Source organism: Hemitrygon akajei, chromosome 4, assembly GCF_048418815.1.
Source record: "Hemitrygon akajei chromosome 4, sHemAka1.3, whole genome shotgun sequence".
Lineage (NCBI taxonomy): Eukaryota > Metazoa > Chordata > Chondrichthyes > Myliobatiformes > Dasyatidae > Hemitrygon > Hemitrygon akajei.
In genome coordinates, this window is record NC_133127.1 from 87,716,639 (window position 1) to 87,737,242 (window position 20,604).

General features: G+C 39.5%; 1 protein-coding gene across 1 annotated transcript in view; it reads right to left on the reverse strand.

Annotated features, from left to right (window-relative positions):
* Window positions 1-344: 344 nt before the first annotated feature.
* The window catches only part of etfdh (electron transfer flavoprotein dehydrogenase), a 45,600-nt gene continuing 25,340 nt past the window's right edge, over window positions 345-20,604 (reverse strand). Inside the window, exons 12-13 of the mRNA XM_073043006.1 lie at window positions 14,145-14,366; window positions 345-1,677 (exon numbers count right to left, since the gene is read on the reverse strand). Coding sequence (XP_072899107.1) covers window positions 1,514-1,677; window positions 14,145-14,366 — 386 coding nt within the window. The 3' untranslated portion in view covers window positions 345-1,513. The remainder of the gene's footprint in view (window positions 1,678-14,144; window positions 14,367-20,604) is intronic.

A 20,604-nucleotide genomic window follows, 5' to 3' on the forward strand; every position in this document is an offset into this window, starting at 1 on the left:
AATGCCTGTATTGTGCTGTAGGTTTTCCATGTTTCTACAATTTCAACATTTAAATGAAGTTTGGATAAGTACATGGATGGGAGGGTTATGGAGGGCTGTGGTCCAGGTGCAGGTTGATGGGAGTAAGCAGAATAATACTTTGGCTTGGACTAGATGGGTCGAAGAGCCAGTTTCTGTGCAGTGGTGCTCTATAAAATAAAAATACCCAATCTTACTGATAAAGGACACCTAATACATGATGTTTCAAAGAGTTTATCAATAGTGCACAGAAACACAGATCACTGAGAAAAGAATTTACAACTCTTAAAACAGAAAGGCTTTAAAAGAAAATAGATAATCCAAAAAATCTTACATAAATGATTTTAATATAGAAATTGAACATTTACAAGTTTATTTACATTCCAATGAAACTTCATATTTAACCAATTAATTTAATTGTGTGCTCTCTACATACAATAACATAATAATTATTACACAGGAGTACTGACCAAATTAGCTAAATAAAATGTCTTACTACCCTCATCTTCTACCAATAAGAATTTTAAAACTGGATTAAATACTACACATTTTAAATTAAAATACTTTTGCTAAACAATATTATTGCTGGCAATATCTTAATGTAGCAATCTGCTTATCAAACATGTAGATAATTTAGTAATCTGGTATATATTTGAAATGTAGCACTTTAGAAAAAGGCACAATGGAACTGTTTTCAAGTCAGTTTTTATTCTCATTTTCCACAAACAAGAGAAAATCTGCAGGTGTTGGAAATCCAAACAATACATACAAAATGTTAGAGGAACTCAGGTCAGGCAGCATCTATGGAAAAGAGTACAGTCGATGTTATGGGCCAAGACCCTTCAGCAGGATAGGTTTCCACCTGAAACACTGACTGTACTCTTTTCCATAGATGCTGCCTGACCTGCAGCGTTCCTCCAGCATTTTGTGTGCGTTGCTTTATTCTGTTTTTCCTTGGTTAGTCTGGATGTAGTGCTGAAGTAGTTTGATAGTAGCACTTGATTTGTCAGATTTTTCAAGTAATAAACAAGCAGTCCACGGCACTAATTGTTGATAATATACAAAGCAATTTCAGCCAACACAGATAAAATTAATTTCAATTTGCAATTATTTTGTTTAAAAAATCACTCAATGTACTATTAAGGTCTGTAAACTAAAAGTTTAACATTTTTGAGGTGCTGATTGACAGTGATCAGATGATTTTGGCAAAGATACAACTGAAGCAGCAAGATTAAAGAATAAATACAGGCATAATTTTGTCTGTTTAACTGCCACTGCTCCTGAGATAACCATTGATCCCCAATGTATTTAGTAGAAGAAAGAAAGGCAATGTTTAGTGAAACCAGAATGAAACATCTACTATTAGTTAGAAAAATGTAATTTTTCAACTTTACATTTGAACAATACAATAATTGAGTCCTGATCTAACAATTCTATTAATATACAATATCTCACAACATAATACTGTAGCTACACTGTTGAATCAGTTGATTGTTCACATTCCATTATAAGCTGGGCCACCACCTCCTTCTGGTACCACCCAGTTGATATTCTGGCTGGGATCCTTAATGTCACAAGTCTTGCAGTGAACGCAATTCTGAGCATTAATCTGCAATCTCATTCCATCACCACTTTCCAAAGGAACATACTCATAAACACCTGTGAGTCGTGAAAGAAATAATTCATGTCATAAAATTTACACGGGGATGAACATATGGAATATAAGCATTAGAACCTGGCGGTATGGTAGCATAGTTGTTAGCACAACATTTTGCAGTACAGGCAATCTGGGTTTAATTCCTTTCGCTGTCTGTGAGGAGATTGTACATTCTCTCCACGACCTTACGTTTCCTCTAGGGGTTCTGGTTTCCTCCCACAGTCCGAAGATGTACCGTGATTAGGCTAGGATTAAATCGGGGGATTGCTGAGCGTTGCAACTCAAAGGGCCAGATGGGCCTTTTCCACTTTGTAACTCAATAAATAAATAAAATGCAGAGAACTCTCTAAGATGGACTAAATTAATCAGTATATTAATCAAAACATTAAAAAATTAAGTTCACAAAAGGAATTCCCACATGCGTTCTCTTCTATTTCGAAGGATGGTATACACAATTATCTAGCAGTTTACAAGAACACTGATGAATAGCGCAGAGAAATTATTTTGAATAATGGTCACTAGGTAGACATAGAACTGCTGAAGGATAAACTAATGGGCCATTTTCTCAGAAAGTGGAATAGGTTCCTCTGATTGGAAAACCTATATTCAATCACTATCCAAATAGGTGCCCAATTCATTAGGGCCTCTATAGAGCCAGTGTACCAGCAATCTCTTCACTCCTGTGTATGCAGTCTCCAGGAAGTACTGGGCTTTTGTGTTTCGGTGAGACGCTGGCTGAAGGGAAGGGAGGCACGGACGAGTTGGAGAACATGTCAGCAGGAATTCTGGAATGTCTGAACAGAGGTCTGAGAATTTTCAGTTTAAAATGGAAATTAGAGTCAGAGACACAGCATGGAAACAGGCCATCCAATCCAATTTGCCCATGCCAACCAGTAGCACTCCTCCATCTTAATCATATCTTTCAGTTCTTAGCTTATAGCTGTCTAAGCCTAGGCAATTCAGAATCAGATTTATTATCACTGTCTTATATGACATGAAATTTGTTATTTTGCTGTAGCAGTACAGTGCAAAGGTATGAAATTACTATGTCACAAAACAAAAAAGTGCAAAGAAAGGAATAATGAGATAGTGTTCATTGGTTAATGGATCATTCAAAAATCATATGATGAAGCGGAAGGAACCTCATTTAGACAGTTCTTAGATGGTGATAGCAACTTTATTTCCACCACTTTATCAGGTGGTATATTCCAGCTACTTACTATCTCTGGTTGAGAAAGGCCTCTGCAGATCCCCAATCTTAGCTATATTCAAACAGTCAATGAATTCATTAGAAAGTGGTTTCATTTACTTCAATTCAAAGGTTATAGTTAGGTCAATGTTTTGGTCAAGGCCCTTCATTCTGGGGGGTGGGGCGGTTGACAATCCTTTTCTCTCTACAGATGGTGCCTGACCCACTGAGTTCCTCCAGCAACTTGTTCTGAATGAATCAACAACAACCAAAGGAGATTAAACCTCTGGAAAGGAATAAGAATCTATAACTGTTCAATGCATTGGAACAATTAACTGCCTCTTACTGAAGGGTTGATATTGTGAAGTTAGAAATATCACAACATTCGTGGAATTTGAATTCAGTTTTTAAAAGCTGAAGTCATAAAACTGGTGTAAGTGAAAGTAACTATGAACTGCTTCTTTAATGTTTATTTGGGCAGGAAATTGTGCTGAGTCAATATGTATGATAATCCATGCATGGCACCAAAAGAGATGGGGGAGATGTTAAGGTGAATTTTTTGCATTTGTACTCAGAAGACAGACACAGAGTCTATAGAAGTGAGGCAAAGCTGCAGAGGAGGAGGTATTTGCTGTCTTGAAGCAAATTAGGGTGGATAAATCTCAAGGGCCTGACAAGGTGTTCCCTTGGACCCTGTGGGAGGCAAGTGCAGAAATTGCCGAGGCCCTAACAGAGATATTTAAATCATCCTTAGCGACAGGAAAGGTACTGGAGGACCGGAGAATAGCCAATGTTGTTCTGCAGTTTAAGAACAGCTCTGAAAACAAACCAGGAATTGTAAGTCAGTGAGCCTGACACCAGAAGTGGGAAAATTATTGGAAGGTATTCTCAGGGACTGGACATTTGAGTATTTGGATAGACATGCACTAATGAGGGACCATGGCTTTGTGTGTGGTAGGTCGTGTCTAAACAATCTTATAGAGTTTTTCAAGGAAGTTACCAGGGAAGTTGATGAAGGCAAGGCAGTGGATGTTGTCTACATGGACTTTAGCAAGGCATTTGACAAGATCCTGCATGGGAGGTTGGTCAAGGTTTAGCCGCTTGACATTGAAGATGAGGTAGTAAATTGGATTAGACATTGGTTTTGTGGGAGAAGCCAGAGAGTGGTAATAGATGGTTGCCTCTCTGACTGGAGGCCTGTAACTAGTGGAGTGCTGCAGGGATCAGTGCTGGGTCTGTTGTTTGTCATCTATATCAATGATCTGGATGATAACGTGCTTAACTGGATCAGCAAGTTTGCAGATGGCACGAAGATTGGGAGTGTAGTGGACAGTGAGGAAGACTATCATGGCTTGCAGTGGATTCTGGCCCAGCTGAAAAATGGATCGTAAAGAAAGCTTTTGGCACATTGGCTTTCGTAAATCAAAGTACTGAGCCCACTTCTATACTGTCTTCCAAGCAAATACACGTAAAAAAATCCATTTAAGATATCCCTCATTTCTTCTGGTCTACATGGATTACCATTCTGATTTTCCAGAGAACCACTTTTGTCCCTTGCAATACTTCTGGTATTAATATTCCTGTAGAATCCTTTAGGATTCTCCATTGCTTTTTCTGTCAGGGCAATCTCATGCCTTCTTTTAGCCCTCCTGATTGCTTTCGAGTGTTTTCTTACATTTCTTATACTTCAGAAGTACATAGTTTGTTCCTACCTGCTGATACCTGCTATGCACCTCCTTTTTTTTCTTAACCAGGGCCCCAATATCGCTTGAAAACCAAGGTTCCCTAAACCTGTTATCTTTATCTTTTATTCTGATAGACACATACAAGCTTTGTACTCTCAACATTTTTCTGGGGAAGGTATGGACTGTACAAAAGGGATGAGTTACGCTGGGACTTGAGAGGGACCAATGCCCTTGTGGCAGGTTTGCTAGAGGTTTTGGGGAAGGTTTAAACTAGGTTGCTGGGGGATGGAACCAAATTGTTAGGTCATATAAAAGTGCAAATGGTGTTAAGATGGAATTTGCAGAGGGACTGTGAGGAAGGATATCTGGTTGATAAGGCATAAATGCAGTCATAAACATGAGAAAATCTACAGATGCAGAAAATCCAAAGCAACACACACAAAATGCTGGAGGAACTCAGCAGATCAGACAGCATCTATGGAAGTGAATAAACAGGCGATGTTTTGGGCCGAGACCCTTCTTTGGGATTGAAAGGGAAGGGAGAAGATGCCAGAATAAAAAGGTTGGGGGGGTTGGGAAGGAAGCTAGCTGGAAATGTAGTCAGTTGTGTGGGTTAAAATGTGTTTAAAGCAGGAAGTATTAAGAACAAAGGTGATGAACTTAGAGCATGATCTATACAGGGAATTAAAAAGATAGCTATTACCTAGACCTGCTTATTGCAAGAGCAGGATTATCTGCTTGATGTTCTGGAGTTTAAATGTTTCAAAGCAGATAGGGAGGGAGGGAGGGTAAAGAGTGTTGGTGGTGGTGGGGAGGGGGGTTGTATCACTGGTTGCATCACCACCTGGTATCACCCTTCATACCAAACAGTGAAGCAACCAGTTAGAATGCTCTCCATGATATGTCTGTAGAAATTTGCAGTGTTTTTGGTGAGGTACTAAGTCTTCTCAAACTCCTAATAAAATGTACCACTCTCATGCTGCCTTGTAATTGCATCAATATGTTGGGCCCAGGATAGATCTTCAGAATGTTGACACCCAGGAACTTGAAACTGCTCACTCTTTCTACTGCTGATCCTTCAATGAAGAATGATAAGTGTTCCCTTGACTTCTGGTCCACAATTAATTCCTTGGTCTTATTGATGTTGAGTGCACAGTTGTTGTTGCGACACCACTCAAGCTGCTGACCCATCTCTCTCCTGTATACCTCCTTGTCACCATCCAAAATTCTGCCAACAATAGTTGTGTTGTAGGGAAATTTACAGGTGGTATTTGAGCTGTGCCTAGCCACAAAGTCATGGGTGTAGAGATTTCGTAGATTTTAAAATAATTATGTATAATGTAAGAAATGGACAGTTTCCACAAAGTATCCAAAGGTGATTTAAAATGAGAGAAAGCCAACATGATTTGAGAGGAACATGGATATTTCAAAAACAAAGGATAAGAACAAATGTAAAAAATGATTGTATTTCAGTCAGAGGGTTGTAGTAAGAATTTAAAAACATGCACTAAACAAATTTAAAAAATTATTTAATGAACAAATATAAAATACATGATTTAAAATGAATGGGAGTAATATAAATAAATTATATTTGGAATTGGATTTTGTGTTAAAAGATTATGAAATTTTTTGTTTTTAATGTGATGATTGACGCCAAATATGTTGTTGTATAAGTGAGAGGGGTAGGCATAATAAGCTGTAGCTTCAGCCTCCACCCTTTTGGTCTGTTTTAAAGAACATCTATGTTTTTTGTTGTAATTTTGTCCTATGAAATCATCGTTGTAAATGATGCTTTTTGTTATGTTTGTACTGACCGAAATAAATTAATTTCATTCATTCAGAATAGACCAGTGGGCTAAGCACCTCGAGGTGCACCACTGTTGACTGTCAGCAAGGAGGTGATGTTATTTCCAATCCGCAAAGACTGCAGTCTTCTAGTGAGGAAGTTAAAGATCAAGTTGGAGAGGGAGATATAGAGGATGAGGTTTTGAAGCTCGTTGATTAGAAGAGGGTACGATTGTGTTAAATGCTGTAACCAATAAATCGCAGCGTGATGTAGATATTACTATTGTCCAGGTGATCCAAGGCCGAGTGGAGAGCCAGTGAGATAGCAAATGCTGTAGACCTATTATGGTGACAGGCAAATTGCAGCTGGTCCAGGTCTTTGCTTAGGCAGGAGTTGATTCTAGCCATGACCAATCTCTGAAAGCATTTCATCATAGTAGATTTGAGTACAACTGGGAGATTGTTGTTGAGGCAGCATGCTGCTCTTCTTGGGCACTGGTATGATTGTTGACCTTTTGAAGCAAGTGGGAACCTCCAACTACAGCAGTGAGAGATTGAAGATGTCCTTGAACAGTTGACTGGCACAGATTTTCAGAGCCCCACCTGGTACACCATCAGGGCTCGATACCTTGCGAGGGTTCATCTCCTTGAAAGATATTCTGACATCAGCCTCTGAGACAGAGATCACAGGGTCACCTGTGATTTGTATGGGTGTAGCTTTTTTCATAGCGTGCATAAAAGACATTGAGTTCATCTGGGAGTGAAGCATCACAACCATTCATGATGTTAGGTTTCTTTGTAGAAGTAATGGCCTCCAAACCCAGTCAGAGCTGACAAAGATTTGATTCCATCTCAATCAAAATTGTTTTTGTTTTGCACTTAAAATAGCCTTCCGAAGGTCATACATAGACTTCTTGTATAGTTCTGGATCATACCTGGACTCTGTGAACTATGTGAAGGAACCATAGTTGAGATGAGAGGTGGAATTTCTAGTCGTGTGGGAGAAGGATGCATACTTGAGGTTCAGGTTAAGGACTACACAGGATTCTTGAGTGTTATAAGGTAGTCAGGAAGGCACTCAGAAGAACCAGAAGGGGGCATGAAAAGGCTTTGGAAAATAGTATTAGGGAAAATCCCAAGGCGTTCTACGTGCATATAAAGAACAGGAGGATGACTAGAGGTAGACTAGAGTAGGATGACGGTAGGACCACTCAGGGATAAATGGGGAAATGTGGCTGGAGTTGAAGGAGGTAGGAGCTCCTTAACGAATACTTTGCTGTAGTATTCACAAGGTATCTTGAATGTGAAATCAGCGTAGAATAGGCTAATGTGCTGGAGAATGTTGAAGTTACGAAAGAGGCACTGTTGAATCTTCTGAGAAACATTCAGATAGACAAGTCCCTGGAGCCAGACAGGATATACCCCAGTTCACTACAGGAAGTGAGGGAAGAGATTACAATGACATTGAAGATGATTTTTGCCTCCTCACTGGCCACAGGAGTACTACCACAAGATTAGGGGATGGCAGATGTTGTACTTTTATTCAAGAAGGGTAATAGGGATAATCCTGGGAATTACAGATCAGAGAGTCTTATGCCAGTGATGAGCAAATTAATGGAGTGGATTCTTAGAAACAGATTTATGAGCATTTGCAGTGACGTAGTTTTATTAGGTATAACAAATTGCCAGAGGAACTCAGCAGGCCAGGCAGCATCTATGGAAAAGAGTACAGTTGATGTTTCCGACCGAGACCCTTCATCAGGACTGGAGAAAAAAAAGTTGAGGGGTAGAATTAAAAGCTGGGGAAGGGGAGGGAGAGACACAAGGTGATGGGTGTAACCGGGAGAGGGAGGGGTGAAATAAAGAGCTGCGAAGTTGATTGGTGAAAGAGATACAGGGCTGGAGAGGGGCGAGTCTGATAGGAGAGGACAGAAGACCATGAAAGAAAGGGGGGGAGGAGCACCAGAGGGAGGCAATAAGCAGGCAGGAAGAAAAGGAAAAGGGGATGGGGAATGGTGGAGGAGAGGGGGACCATTACCAGAAATTCAAGAAATCGATGTTCATACCATCAGGTTGGTGGTTACCCAGATGGAATACAAGGTGGCCTTCTCTTTCCCCCCCCATCCCTCATCTTATTTTTTCCTCTAGTCCTGCTAAGAGTCTCGGCCCAAAACATCGACTATACTCTCTCCCATAGATGTTGCCTGGCCTGTTGAGTTCCTCCAGCATTTTGTATGTGTGGCTTAGATGTCCAGCATCTGCAGATTTTCTCGTTTGCGATTGTCATTAGGATAGTCAGCATAGCTCTGTGATGGGCAGATCATATATCATGAGCCTAATTGACTTTTTTGAGGAAGTTACAAACCAAATGAGGCATAGAATTCATGGACAGATTTGGAATTGACTAGCTCACAGAAGGTGGCAGGAGACGGAACATATTCCGCCTGCAGTGTTGCACAGGGTCCTGTTCTGGGACCCCTGCTCTTCGGTGATTTTTATAACTCACTTGGATAAGGAAGTTTAAGATGAGTTAGTAAGTTTGCAGATGACATGAAGGCTGGTGGTGCTGTGGATAGTGTAGAAGGTTGTTGCAAGTTACAATAGGACACAGACAGGATACAAAGCTGGGCTGACGAGTGGCAGATGGAGTTCACTCTGAAAAAGTGTGAAGCACTATGCTTTGGAAGGTTGAATGTGAGGTAGAATACATGGTTAACAGCAGAATACTTAGCAATGTGGGATCTTGGAGACCAAGTACTTAGATTCCTCGCAGTTTCCACGCAAGCTGATAGGCTGTGGTTAAGAAGGCATATGGTGTACATTATTTGGGGGATTGAGTTCAAGATATGTGAGGTACGTTGTGTTCAATTTTGATTGCTTAATTAAAGGAAGGATGTGGAATCATTAGAGAGGGTAGAGAGGAGATTTACCAGGATGTTGCCTTGATTAGATTAACAGGTCTATGAAGAAAGGTTGAGTGAGCAAGGGCTTTTCCCTTTGGAGCGAAGAGTACAAGAGGTGACTTGGTATTAGTGTAGACTACGAATCATAGAGAGAGTGGATAGCCAGCGCCTTTTTCACAGAGTGGCAATGGCTAATACCAGAAAACATCATTTTAAGGTACAGTGGGGAAAAGGTTAGGGGAGATATCAGAGGTAGGTATGTTTTTTTTAAAAAAAACACGGAGTGGTGGGTGCCTGGAATGCACTGTAGATGGTGGTCAAAGCTGATACATTAGGGACACTAAGAGGCTCTTAGGTAGGTATACTGAAAGAAAACTGGAGGGTTATGTGCTGCATAGGAGGAAAGGGTTAGATTGATCAAGGAGTAGATCAAAAGGATGGCACAACATTATGCGCTGAAGGGTCCAAAATGTACTGTTCTATGTCCCAAAGGTATAACTCAGGGCTTAGAAGTGCAGAAGGGCTCCTGCTTTACAGCTCTACAGCCCACATCCTGACCTCAGGCACCGTCTCTGTGGAGTTTGCACATTTTTTCTCCATAACTACACGGGCTTCCTCCATGGTCTCCTGTTTCCAACCAAATCTCAAGCGTGTCCTGATTGGTTACTTGACAACTAAGTATACTAACAAGTAAATTTATTTCCTGTTAATGGCAAACAGAATTAAGGGCGAGTTGATGCATATGTGAAAGGAACTCTGCTATAGAGGACACAGAATAAAGAGATGGAATGAGCTTAATGGAATTGCCCGATTTGAGCTAAGTAATACATATGGCATTACAAATACTCATGGAATAAATTAAGCTCGGTAACAGTAGTTGTATTTTGTTTTGCAAAAGTGTATGGAAAAATGAGTAATATAGTAAACATAACAGATGTTAATCTTCATGTAGACTAGGAAAACCATATTTGCAATAATAATGTGGAGGATGTGATCATTAAGTACATTCAAGTTAAATATTCCAGCCTCTCCAGAAACGAACATTGTGCAATGAGACAGGATGAATTAATATGAGTATTGTGGAAAGAATTTAGGCAAATGACAGAGAAGCAGAGTAGCAGGGGATTTCAACTTCCCCTTAATTAATTTGAATCACCTCAGTATGAAAACTTCAGAAAAGATGGATTTAAAAAAAATGTAATCAGGAGAACTTTTTGAGCAGTATATAGATTGTCCCACTAGGGGCAGTAACATACCTAATCATAGGCAAATGGTTAGAGTGTCAGTGGAAATAATGACCTTAATTTAAGGTGTTTATGGACAAGGATAAGGACAATTTCAATACCTTATGACAGAATCTAGCAAAAATAGGCATTACTTTACATCCTACAGGTGAAAGTAATTTAAAAGTGAAATAGTGAGAGCTTATGGCCAACAAGTTCGCTTTAGAGGTCAAAGGCAAGAACAACAAATCCAAGGAACTCTGGATGTCAAGAGATATTATGAATTGGATAAAGAAATGTATGGCAGGCAGCAAGAATGAAAACAGGGAAGCCCCATACAGAAGAAAGAAAATGTGGGAGGACACAAAATACCACTGACAAGCAAGATTAAATAAAATGCTTTGCAAGATTCCAAGTATGTTAAGGATAAGAGGGCAACCCAGAAAAAGTTGAGCCTCATTTGAGATCTAAGGAGAAATCTCTGCGTAAAGCCAAATTACAGTAATATATTAGCATAAGGAAAAGGGATTCTGGATGACTGGAAAATTGCAAATGTCACTCTACTGGTTAAGAGAGGGTGGGAAAAGACAGGAAATTATAGGCCAGTTAGCCTGACTTCAGTGGTTGGGAAGATGGAGTCCAGTATTAAGGATGAGGTTTCAAGGTGCCTGGAGGCACATGATAAAATAGGCCGAAGTCAGCATGGTTTCCTTAAGGGGAAATCTTGCCTGACAAATCTGTTGGAATTCTTTGAAGAAATAACAAGCAAGATAGACAAATGAGAGTCAGTGGATGTTGTTTACTTAGATTTTCAGAAGGCTTTTGACAAAGTGCTGCATTTGAGGAGCTAAGCACAATAAGAGCCCATAGTATTATTGTACGATACCAACACAAATAGAAGACTGACTGATTGGCAGGAGGCAAAGAGTGGGAATAAAAGGACCTTTTCTTCTTGGCTGCCAGAGGCCAGTGGTGTTCTGCAGGGGTTGGTGTTAAGATTGCTTCTTTTCACGTTATACGTCAATGATCTGGTTGGCAAAATTGACGGCCACGTGGCTGAGTTTGCTGATGATACAAAGATAGGTGTTGAGGAATCAGGTGAACTTAGACAAATTAGGGGAACGGGCTAAGAAATGGCAGGTGCATTATAGTGTAGGTAAGTATATGGTCATACACTTTGGTAGAAGGAATAAAGTTGTAGACCATTTTCTAAACAGGGAAGCGAATACAAATATCAAAGGTGCAAAGATTTTTAGGAGTCCATGTGAGGGATTCTGTGGGGAGGAAGAAATGCAATGTTCACATTCATTTCAAGAGGACTAGAATACAAAAGCAAAGGATGTAACGCTGAAACTATACAAAGCACTGATGATACTTGACTTAGAGGTATTGTGAGTAGTTAGAGGCCACCTTTTTAAGAAAGGATGTGCTTGCATTGGAAAGGGGAGGTTCACAAGAATGAACCTGGGAATGAAAGGGTTAACACATGAGAAGAGTTTGATGGCTCTGGGCCTGTAACACTGGAGTTTAGAAGAATGGGGGAGGGGAAGGGACATCATTAAAACATATTGAATACTGAAAGTCTAGAAAGAGTGAATGTGGAGAGCATGTTTCCTATAGTGGGGGAGTCTAGGACCAGAGGACACAGTCTCTTTATTAGTAAGGGTATCAAAGGTTACAGGGAGAAGACAGAAGAATGGGATTGAGAAGGAACAATCAGCCATGATGGAATGGCGGAGCAGACCCGATGGGCCAAATGTTCTAATCCTGCTCCCATGTCTTAAACATAATTGGAGAACTGAACGAGGAGGATGGTGAAATTCTAGCATGGGCTTTCAAAGGAAATTCTTGGAGCAGAGTTTTGTCTTAAGAAATGAGCACCACACCTCATGGTAATAAATCCAGTCCAGGCACTGGCACTGATTAGATAAGGTTATTTTCCAAGCAGGGATTTGCAAAGCTGCCTGCAACATCTGCACATAACAGTTACCGATGATTACTGGACAACAATCACCTAATCTAATCTGTAACATCCATTAACCTGGCCCCACAACGTTAGCATCAAGTGAACCTGATTGGTTTGATGAGAATGACAACACTGAGGAGCTAATTAATTGCATACAAATGGTTTTTCTAGTTTGGAAGCTCCACCATACCTCAAATTATGACCTATAGATAATAGGTGATAATAGAAAGAAGACTCAGTAACTCACTGACATCCTGACTCACTGAACACTGTGTGTTCTTCAATGCTGTCAGTCATCTATAATCCTAACATCCAATCCTTTAGTTCATTTGCAGCTAAGAACAGAGGTGAAGATCTCAAGGACAGAGAAGCAGTTAATGCCCATTGGTAAGAAAATTTTGATAACGTCCTTATCCATGATTCTGTCCTCAATGCAAACAAATTGACCAGATCGCACAGCAAACCATTGCTGTTACTTTGTTCCACCCTGATCCACAGGAAATCAAAAAGGCCATATTCCAACTAAATGAATAGGCCACTGAAGCAAATGATATCCTCTTCACTCTGTAGTGAAGAGCTTTAGACACCTATTGATAATCTCAGACTTCATGTCTGGGAAGAGGAGAATATATAAGGAGGCCTCAAAGAACCAAGTCATTCATGATCTTGAGACTGCCTGAAAAGATGTTCATAGAGTGGGCTGATTTACAAAGTGAAGATTTTCTATGGTGTATGGTAATGTTTGCCTTTATCAGCTCAGGCATCATATAAGTGTTGGGTCATCACCTTACAGTTGTCCAAATTGTTGGTTAGGCCACACTTGGAGCACTGTGTGCAGTTCTAATCACCACACCCATAGGAAGGATGTGATTATGCCAGAGTGTGCAGAAAAGATTCACAGAAATATTACCCTGGACTACAGGACTTGAGAAGAGAATAGAAGAACGGACTGTTTTCCCTCATAAAGGTGGTTGAGGGTTGACTTTGAAGAAGTTTACGAGATGAGGAGCATAAACAGGGTAGATAGTAAGTCTCTTCCCCAGGATTGGGAAATCTAAAACTGGAGAACAGAAGGTTTGAGGTGAGAGAGGGAAGGTTTAAAGGGAATCTGAGGGGTAAATTTTTCCACGTAGAGGGTGGTGGGTATATAGGATGAACCACCAGAGGAGTTAGTAGAGGCAGGTACAATTACACTGTTTTAAAAAACATTTGGACTGGTACATGGATAAGAAAACTCTGGAGGAATATGGGCTAAGCACAGGCAAATGGGAGCAGCACATACAGGCATCTTGGTCAGCATGGAGAGTTGGGCTGAAAGGTGCTGTTTCTATGCCATATAACTATGAATCTATAATAACATGGACAATTAGTTGAACGCTAATGATGTATTAGGAATTGCCATGAGGTGTTTAAACAAATAAAAGTGATTTGAAAAAGACATTTAAGCGATGAGATCACCAAAATCAATTGGGTTGCACTGAGTTTAATTTCTACATCTTCATTCCCTCCTCAATCCCTGAAAAGGTGGTACAGGGGTACATTTAATATGAAGAGAAACAAATTTAAAAAAACCTTCTACAATAGTTTGTTTTTTCCCCCCAATGGACATCAACTGTACAAAATAATTACTGCAAATCACTAAGATTATGCTGCAAGGATTTCATACTATCACCCAGTGTGAAAAGAAGACAATGGCAAAACATGTTAGTAGATAATACCTGCAGGACAGAATCTTTGCTCTGGTCCATCGAACTCAGCCAAGTTCCTGTTTACTGGTATACTATCATTCAATAGGGTTAAATGTGCTGGTTGATCATCTTCATGATTGGTTCCACTAAGGGCCACAGAGGACAGAAGGTCAAAGCTGATTTTTCCATCTGGCTTGGGGTATTCAATGACCGCGCAGTCCTTGGCTGGCTTTAACCGAGAAAAATCTGCACCTGCAATTTGATAGATATGTATTTAGCTAAATCTTTGCATTACCCATTTGTTCCATTGAAAGTTACAACTTTGTACCAATGAAGCACAGATTGAGAACCCCATAATCAGACATTACAAAATCTGAAAACCTCCAAAATCTAAAAATTTTGAGTGCTGACCTATGTTCCCTCTAAGCTGTGCACGTGTCTGGGCGCACACACGTTTTTCAACCAGTGCACAAAGGAAATTAATGTGCACACAACAGGTTAGTTACCTAAAATAATGTAGTAATTAATAATTATACTTCTTGAAAATAATCTTTTAGCTAAGTGTTTCTGTTAACTAGTTAGTTGGTTTTTCAAATACCACAATGCATGTCACTAATTTATCTTTCCTGTTGCGGTTTGTACAGCTGCATCATGGCGGCAGCCATCTTTGGCGGATAGTGTTCATATTGTAAAGTTTACAAAGATCTGTTTCAAATCCTGTAGAAAGCTTACTAAGTTTTTATTGAAAAAAATATTGATTCACTATGTCGAATTCAAAAGAAGCAAAGGGTGTGAAGCACAAAACAACTGCAAATTTGTTTAAAGTTGAATGGCTTAACAAAATAATAAAAACTGCTACACCGGAAGCTCATGAGGTCATGAACGTTCAGCTATGAGAAATATTTATGCATGATTCGGAAACCGTAGTTATCTGCTTGTATTGTATGATGCATAAGTTGCTGGAGAATTTGCTAGTGGAAAGAAGTGGGATGGTATTTGGATGGTGTACAAAAGCTCGGAACAGAACCCGTCATTACCTGTTACAGGAGTGTGCACATACTTTTGTCACAGGAAAAAAATTTGCACAACGTAAGATTTTTGCGCACACTGACTACTAAGGATTGGAGGGAACATTGGTGCTGACACAACATCACAAATGGAAAATTCCGAAAGGCATTGGGAAGGTTCCCAGGTGATGCGCAGGTCTCTGTGTACCACAGACAGTTCTGAGAAGTGACCTTACATATGTAATGAACAGAAATTAATGAAAAATAGGAAAACACTGCATAAAGTGAAAAATAAAGATCTTGATTGGGCATTGAAAGAGTGAATTTGTCATTATTGGAGTGAACATACAATATGCCACTCATGAAACAAGCAAAGGTCTATCATGAAGAACTACGATTGAATGTAATTGTGAACATCCAGCAGGCTGGCTGCAGAAATTTGAAAGAAAAGGCATAGTATTAAATTTTTTAATATGTGTCGATAAAGTGTCTGATCACAAAAAAGCAAGGAAATTAGTTGCCAAGATCTTTACAATGAAAATCTGACATGCTGAATGGCTGCATTAGTACATAAGTGCAATGAACCAGTGCAAGATGAAGACTGTTTACCAGAAGTATGTAAATTCAGAGTCAGCAATGATGGTGATGATAGTCAGCAATGATGGTGATGATAAACAGCCATTAACTATCCACCTGGGTGGCTGAGGTAGTGAAAGTTCACTTTTCTGATGGTTCAATGTGCACAATATTGTTTCGTGCACAATATTGTTTCATGCACAAAATTATTTAAAATATTATTTAAGACTGCCTTACATATGTAATGTAAACAAATTTTGCATTTTGACTAAGGTATCTCACCATATAGATCAGGAGTTCCCAACCTGGGGTCCATGGACCCCTTGGTTAATGGCTTTGGTCCAGGGCATTAAAAAAAAGATAGGAACCCCTGATGTGATACAAATATTCTAAAATCCGAAAAACTTCTAGTCCCAAGCATTTCAGATGAGGGATGCGCAACCTGTACTATCTGCTGCTCATTGCTGAGAGAATAAGAATATTCCTGGAGCAAATTCCTGGCTCAGAATGGGTTTGAATCAGTATACAAGTTTGTAACTACCTGGTGGCTAAATAATAGCCTAGATTTTCTGATCAGTGCAATGCAAAAGTGCTCACCTTCGACCTCAAGGAACTAGTCATGCCTGCATCATGGATTTCTATTCTAATATTGCTTGTCATCAAGTCAAGTCAAGTCAACTTTTATTGTCATTTTGACCATAACTGCTGGTACAGTGCATACTAAAAATGAGATGTTTTTCAGGACCATGGTGTTACATAACATAGTACAAAAAAACTAGACTGAACTATGAAATAAAAAAAAAACAGAGAAAGATACACTAGACTACAGACCTACACTGGACTGCATAAAGTGCACAAAAACATTGCAGGCATTACAATAAATAATAAACGGGACAGTAGGGCAAGGTGTCAGTCCAGGCTTCGGGTATTGAGGAGTCTGATAGCTTGGGGGAAGGAACTGTTGCACAGTCTTTTCCATGACGGCAGGAGGGAGAAGACATTGTATGAGGGGTGCATGGGGTCCTTCATAATGCTGTTTCCTTTGCGGATGAAGCGTGTAGCATAAATGTCTGTGCTGGCATCAGGCATCAGTTCAAAGAAATTCCTAATGTACAACAATTGTGATGATATCAGGATAAATGTTGAATTTCATTTATAAATTTTGCTGAGATACAGTGCGGAATCAGCCCCTCGAGCTGTGTCGCTGAGCAATAACCCAATGTAACCCTGGGCTAATCACAGGACAAGTTACAACGACCAATTAACCTACTAACCAGTACATCTTTGGACCGTGGGAGGAAACCGAAGCACTCAGAGAAAACCCACAGGGAGGACATACAGATTCCTCAGATGACATTGGAATTGAACTCTGAACTCCAGGACTACTCCAACGCCTACCGGGCTGGTAGGCGTTGCGTGAACCACTGTACTAATTTTATAGAGACTGATGTTATACACATGCTATTATGCATCTTTTTAAAAAATAGCACTGATTTTTAAATCCTGAAGAAATTACAATACAGAGTTCACTGTCCAATAACTATTAATTAGTAACTTGTACTATCAAACACTGATTGATTAACCATCACACCAACCTTGAAACCCTGTGGTTTGAATGGTCAGGAAAATTTTAACAAAAGAAATTGAATGAGATAAGTCAAATTATGCAATGGAGACATAGAGTCCATATGAAACACCATATTGTGTTGACAGTCATAAGAAAGTGGAATGCTAAAGAACAATTCTCCATAATCAAAATGCTAAGATGAGAGACTGAGTTCTTGCGAGCTTTGCAGTAATGACGATGGCCATAGGCTTATAAAAAACGACAATGAAGTTAAAAAAAAACTTTGCATTCACACAGTACTTATACCAAATCTTTAAATTATTATTGTAATGTCAGAAATATGGTGTCAATTTGAACACAATAATGCAGTAATTGTCTAGATGACCTGCCTTAGTACTGTTTACAGTAATTTTGAAGGATAAATATTGGGTAAAAATGGTAAGAAAATAAAACATACTATCTGGATGCATCACGATTTGGTAGGGCAACTGCACTGCTCGTAACTCTGTGGATGCAGCTCAGCACATCATGGAAACCAGTCTCCTCTCCATGGACTCTGTCTATACATCAGTTTGACTCAATAAGCTGATGGCGTAATCAAAGATATAACCCGCCCTGACCACTCTCTCATCTCTCCCCTCCTATCAGACAGGAGATAAAAAAGCCTGAAAGCAGAAGCCACCAAGCTCAAGGACAGTTTCTACCTTTGACTATTGAATGATTCTCCAGTTGATAAGGTAGACTCCTGACCTCAAAATCTACTTTATGATCTTGGAACTTATTGTCTACGTGCATTGCACACTCTCTGTAGCTATTTCACTTTATTCTGCATTCTCTATATTGTCTTACCCTATACTACTTCAATGCATTTTGTAATGAAGTGATCTGTACGAATAGTATGCAAGATAAGATTTTCACTGTACCTTGGTAAACGTGGCAACAATAAACTGATTCCAATTCCAGTGATAAATCCCCTGCTTTTTATTATAATATTGTTGTGGATTATTTTACGTTTATTTTAGGCAGTTTATAAGGTCTTGTTTAACGCTTCTTCCAAAAGCATCAGTATCAGTGCAGGTTTCTTTCGGTACATTACAAGAGTGGCTGTCTTGACCTTTGTACTGAAGTCTCTGAGGCAAAGCTCTCTAAGCAAAACTGTAAACTAGGCTCCTGCTGATAGTAAAGCTGATAGATTCAATGACAATTTTTAGGAAATGAGATACTGAATTTAAATGCTGAAGTAGTCAAAATGTAGGATCAAAATATTTGCATAACAAATTAGACCAAATTGCCATTTCTGTTCCCAAAAGTTCACGGATCAAATGATGGGAAAGAAAAATGTAAAGATTTCTTTTATTCACATCAATCACAATAAATCCATAAGCAACAAAAAAAAACTTGCAGGTTCATGAATTTGCTTTTAGAATAGCCAGGCATGATCATCATGAAATCCTATGCTCTGAAGCATAACTGTTATAAGGATGTGTGGAGGCTACTGACAAAGTTGAGCAAAACTGGTAATATAAAGATCTTATTAAGAGAGTGGCCAAACATATACCTTTTGTTTTACAAACAAGCATTTTTGAGCAGCCAATGAGCAAAAAGGAATTCCAGAAATTGCAAATTAAAATAAAAGCAGATCATGTTTGAAACACTCAATAGGGCAATGGGCATCTCTGGAGCTAAAATAAGAGTTAATGTTTCAGGTCAATGTTCTTTCATCAGAACTGGGAAAATTTAGAAATGAAGCAAGGTTTAAGTTGCAAAAATTGGTGAGGGAAATAGAAATAACAAAGAGGTTAAAAGGTGGAGGCCAGGGGAGATGGAATGATACAAAAAATGCTATTTCAGGCTGAGGAAAGGTAGCAAGTGCTTGGTAATCACACCTAGTCTGTGAGAGATATAAATAGAGGAAGAAGATCAAGGTCAGAGAGAGACCAACACAATAATGCTGGAATTTGACAAAAGTGCAGTTGCTGAAATCTTCAGAAAACAGTGAGAATATCCAACAGGTCAGTCAGTTTCTATGGAGTTAGAAAAAAACATCATCGTTACTGATTGATCACCCTTCATCAGAATTTGACAGTTTTATTGGAAATTTGAAAAGTTGGACCTCAGGCAATGTGGTGGCATGCATGGTAGCCTCTTAAGGTATTCACGTATATGGTTGAATGACAATTGAACTTGATTTAGAGGCAACACGAGTGAATCTGCAGATGCTGGAAATAAATAAAAACACAAAATGCTGGCAGAACTCAGCAGGCCAGACAGCATCCATGGGCATAGATGCTGTCTGGCCTGCTGAGTTCTGCCAGCATTTTGTGTTTTTATGAACTTGATTTAGAATTGTTGAATTCCACTGTATGTTGAGTCTTGAGTGTTGTGTCAACCATTAAATCCTCTATTTTTTTCATTCTCTTCACATGGTCATCAATTTCCCCAGATTCTATCACTCACTTACAATCTAGAAGCATTTTACAGTGGCCAATTAACCTACAACTTGCATGTATTCAAGAGGAAAGTAAAGCATCTGGAAGAAACCTTTTCTGTTATAGGGAAGATAAGCAAACTCCATGCAGTTAACATCCAAAGTTAGTATTGAACTTGGGTCTCCAATACTGACAGGTGTGACGTTGTTTGCCCAATTTACATTGTATTCCTGCTCTCACCACCCTCTTCACCAGGACTAAACTCCCCTTGACCTTATTTTTAACTTTACTCGTCTCCACGTCCTCCATATTTCTTCAGCCTTTTTCACATTCTGAAATGGCTTTTCCCACAAATCATTTACCTTCACAAACACCACTACCCTTTCTCCTTCTCATGCAACCACAGGAGAGGACGCACATGCCCTTTTACTTCTTTCCTTTGCAATACCCTGAAATCCAAACTGACTCCCAAGAAAAGTAGAAATTCATTTTTAATATGTAGTATCCTCTACACTGTAGAAATCGACTGCAGGAAAGGTGATTGCTTCGCTGAACACCTTTACTGACTGGAACGGTGACCCTGAGCTTCATATGGCCTGTCATATCCAGGCTGGAGTCAGTGCTGCCCCCAGCATTCGCTCAACAAAAGACATGCTGTATTGTGGTAGACTGCAGATTTCTGTGACCTTCATGGCTTGGGTCTAGATTTTTTTTGTGTGGGTATATCTTACTGATATCTTTTTGTGCTTACTATCTTGTATGTGCTGTGTGGGCTTTGTGACTGTTGGTATTGTGTTTTACATCTTGACCCCGGAGTAATGCTGTCTTGTTTGGCTGTACTCGTGTATGGTTGAATGACAATTAAATTTGAATTGAATATGCCAGCTCAAGCTGTCCTTGGCCTTCTATGC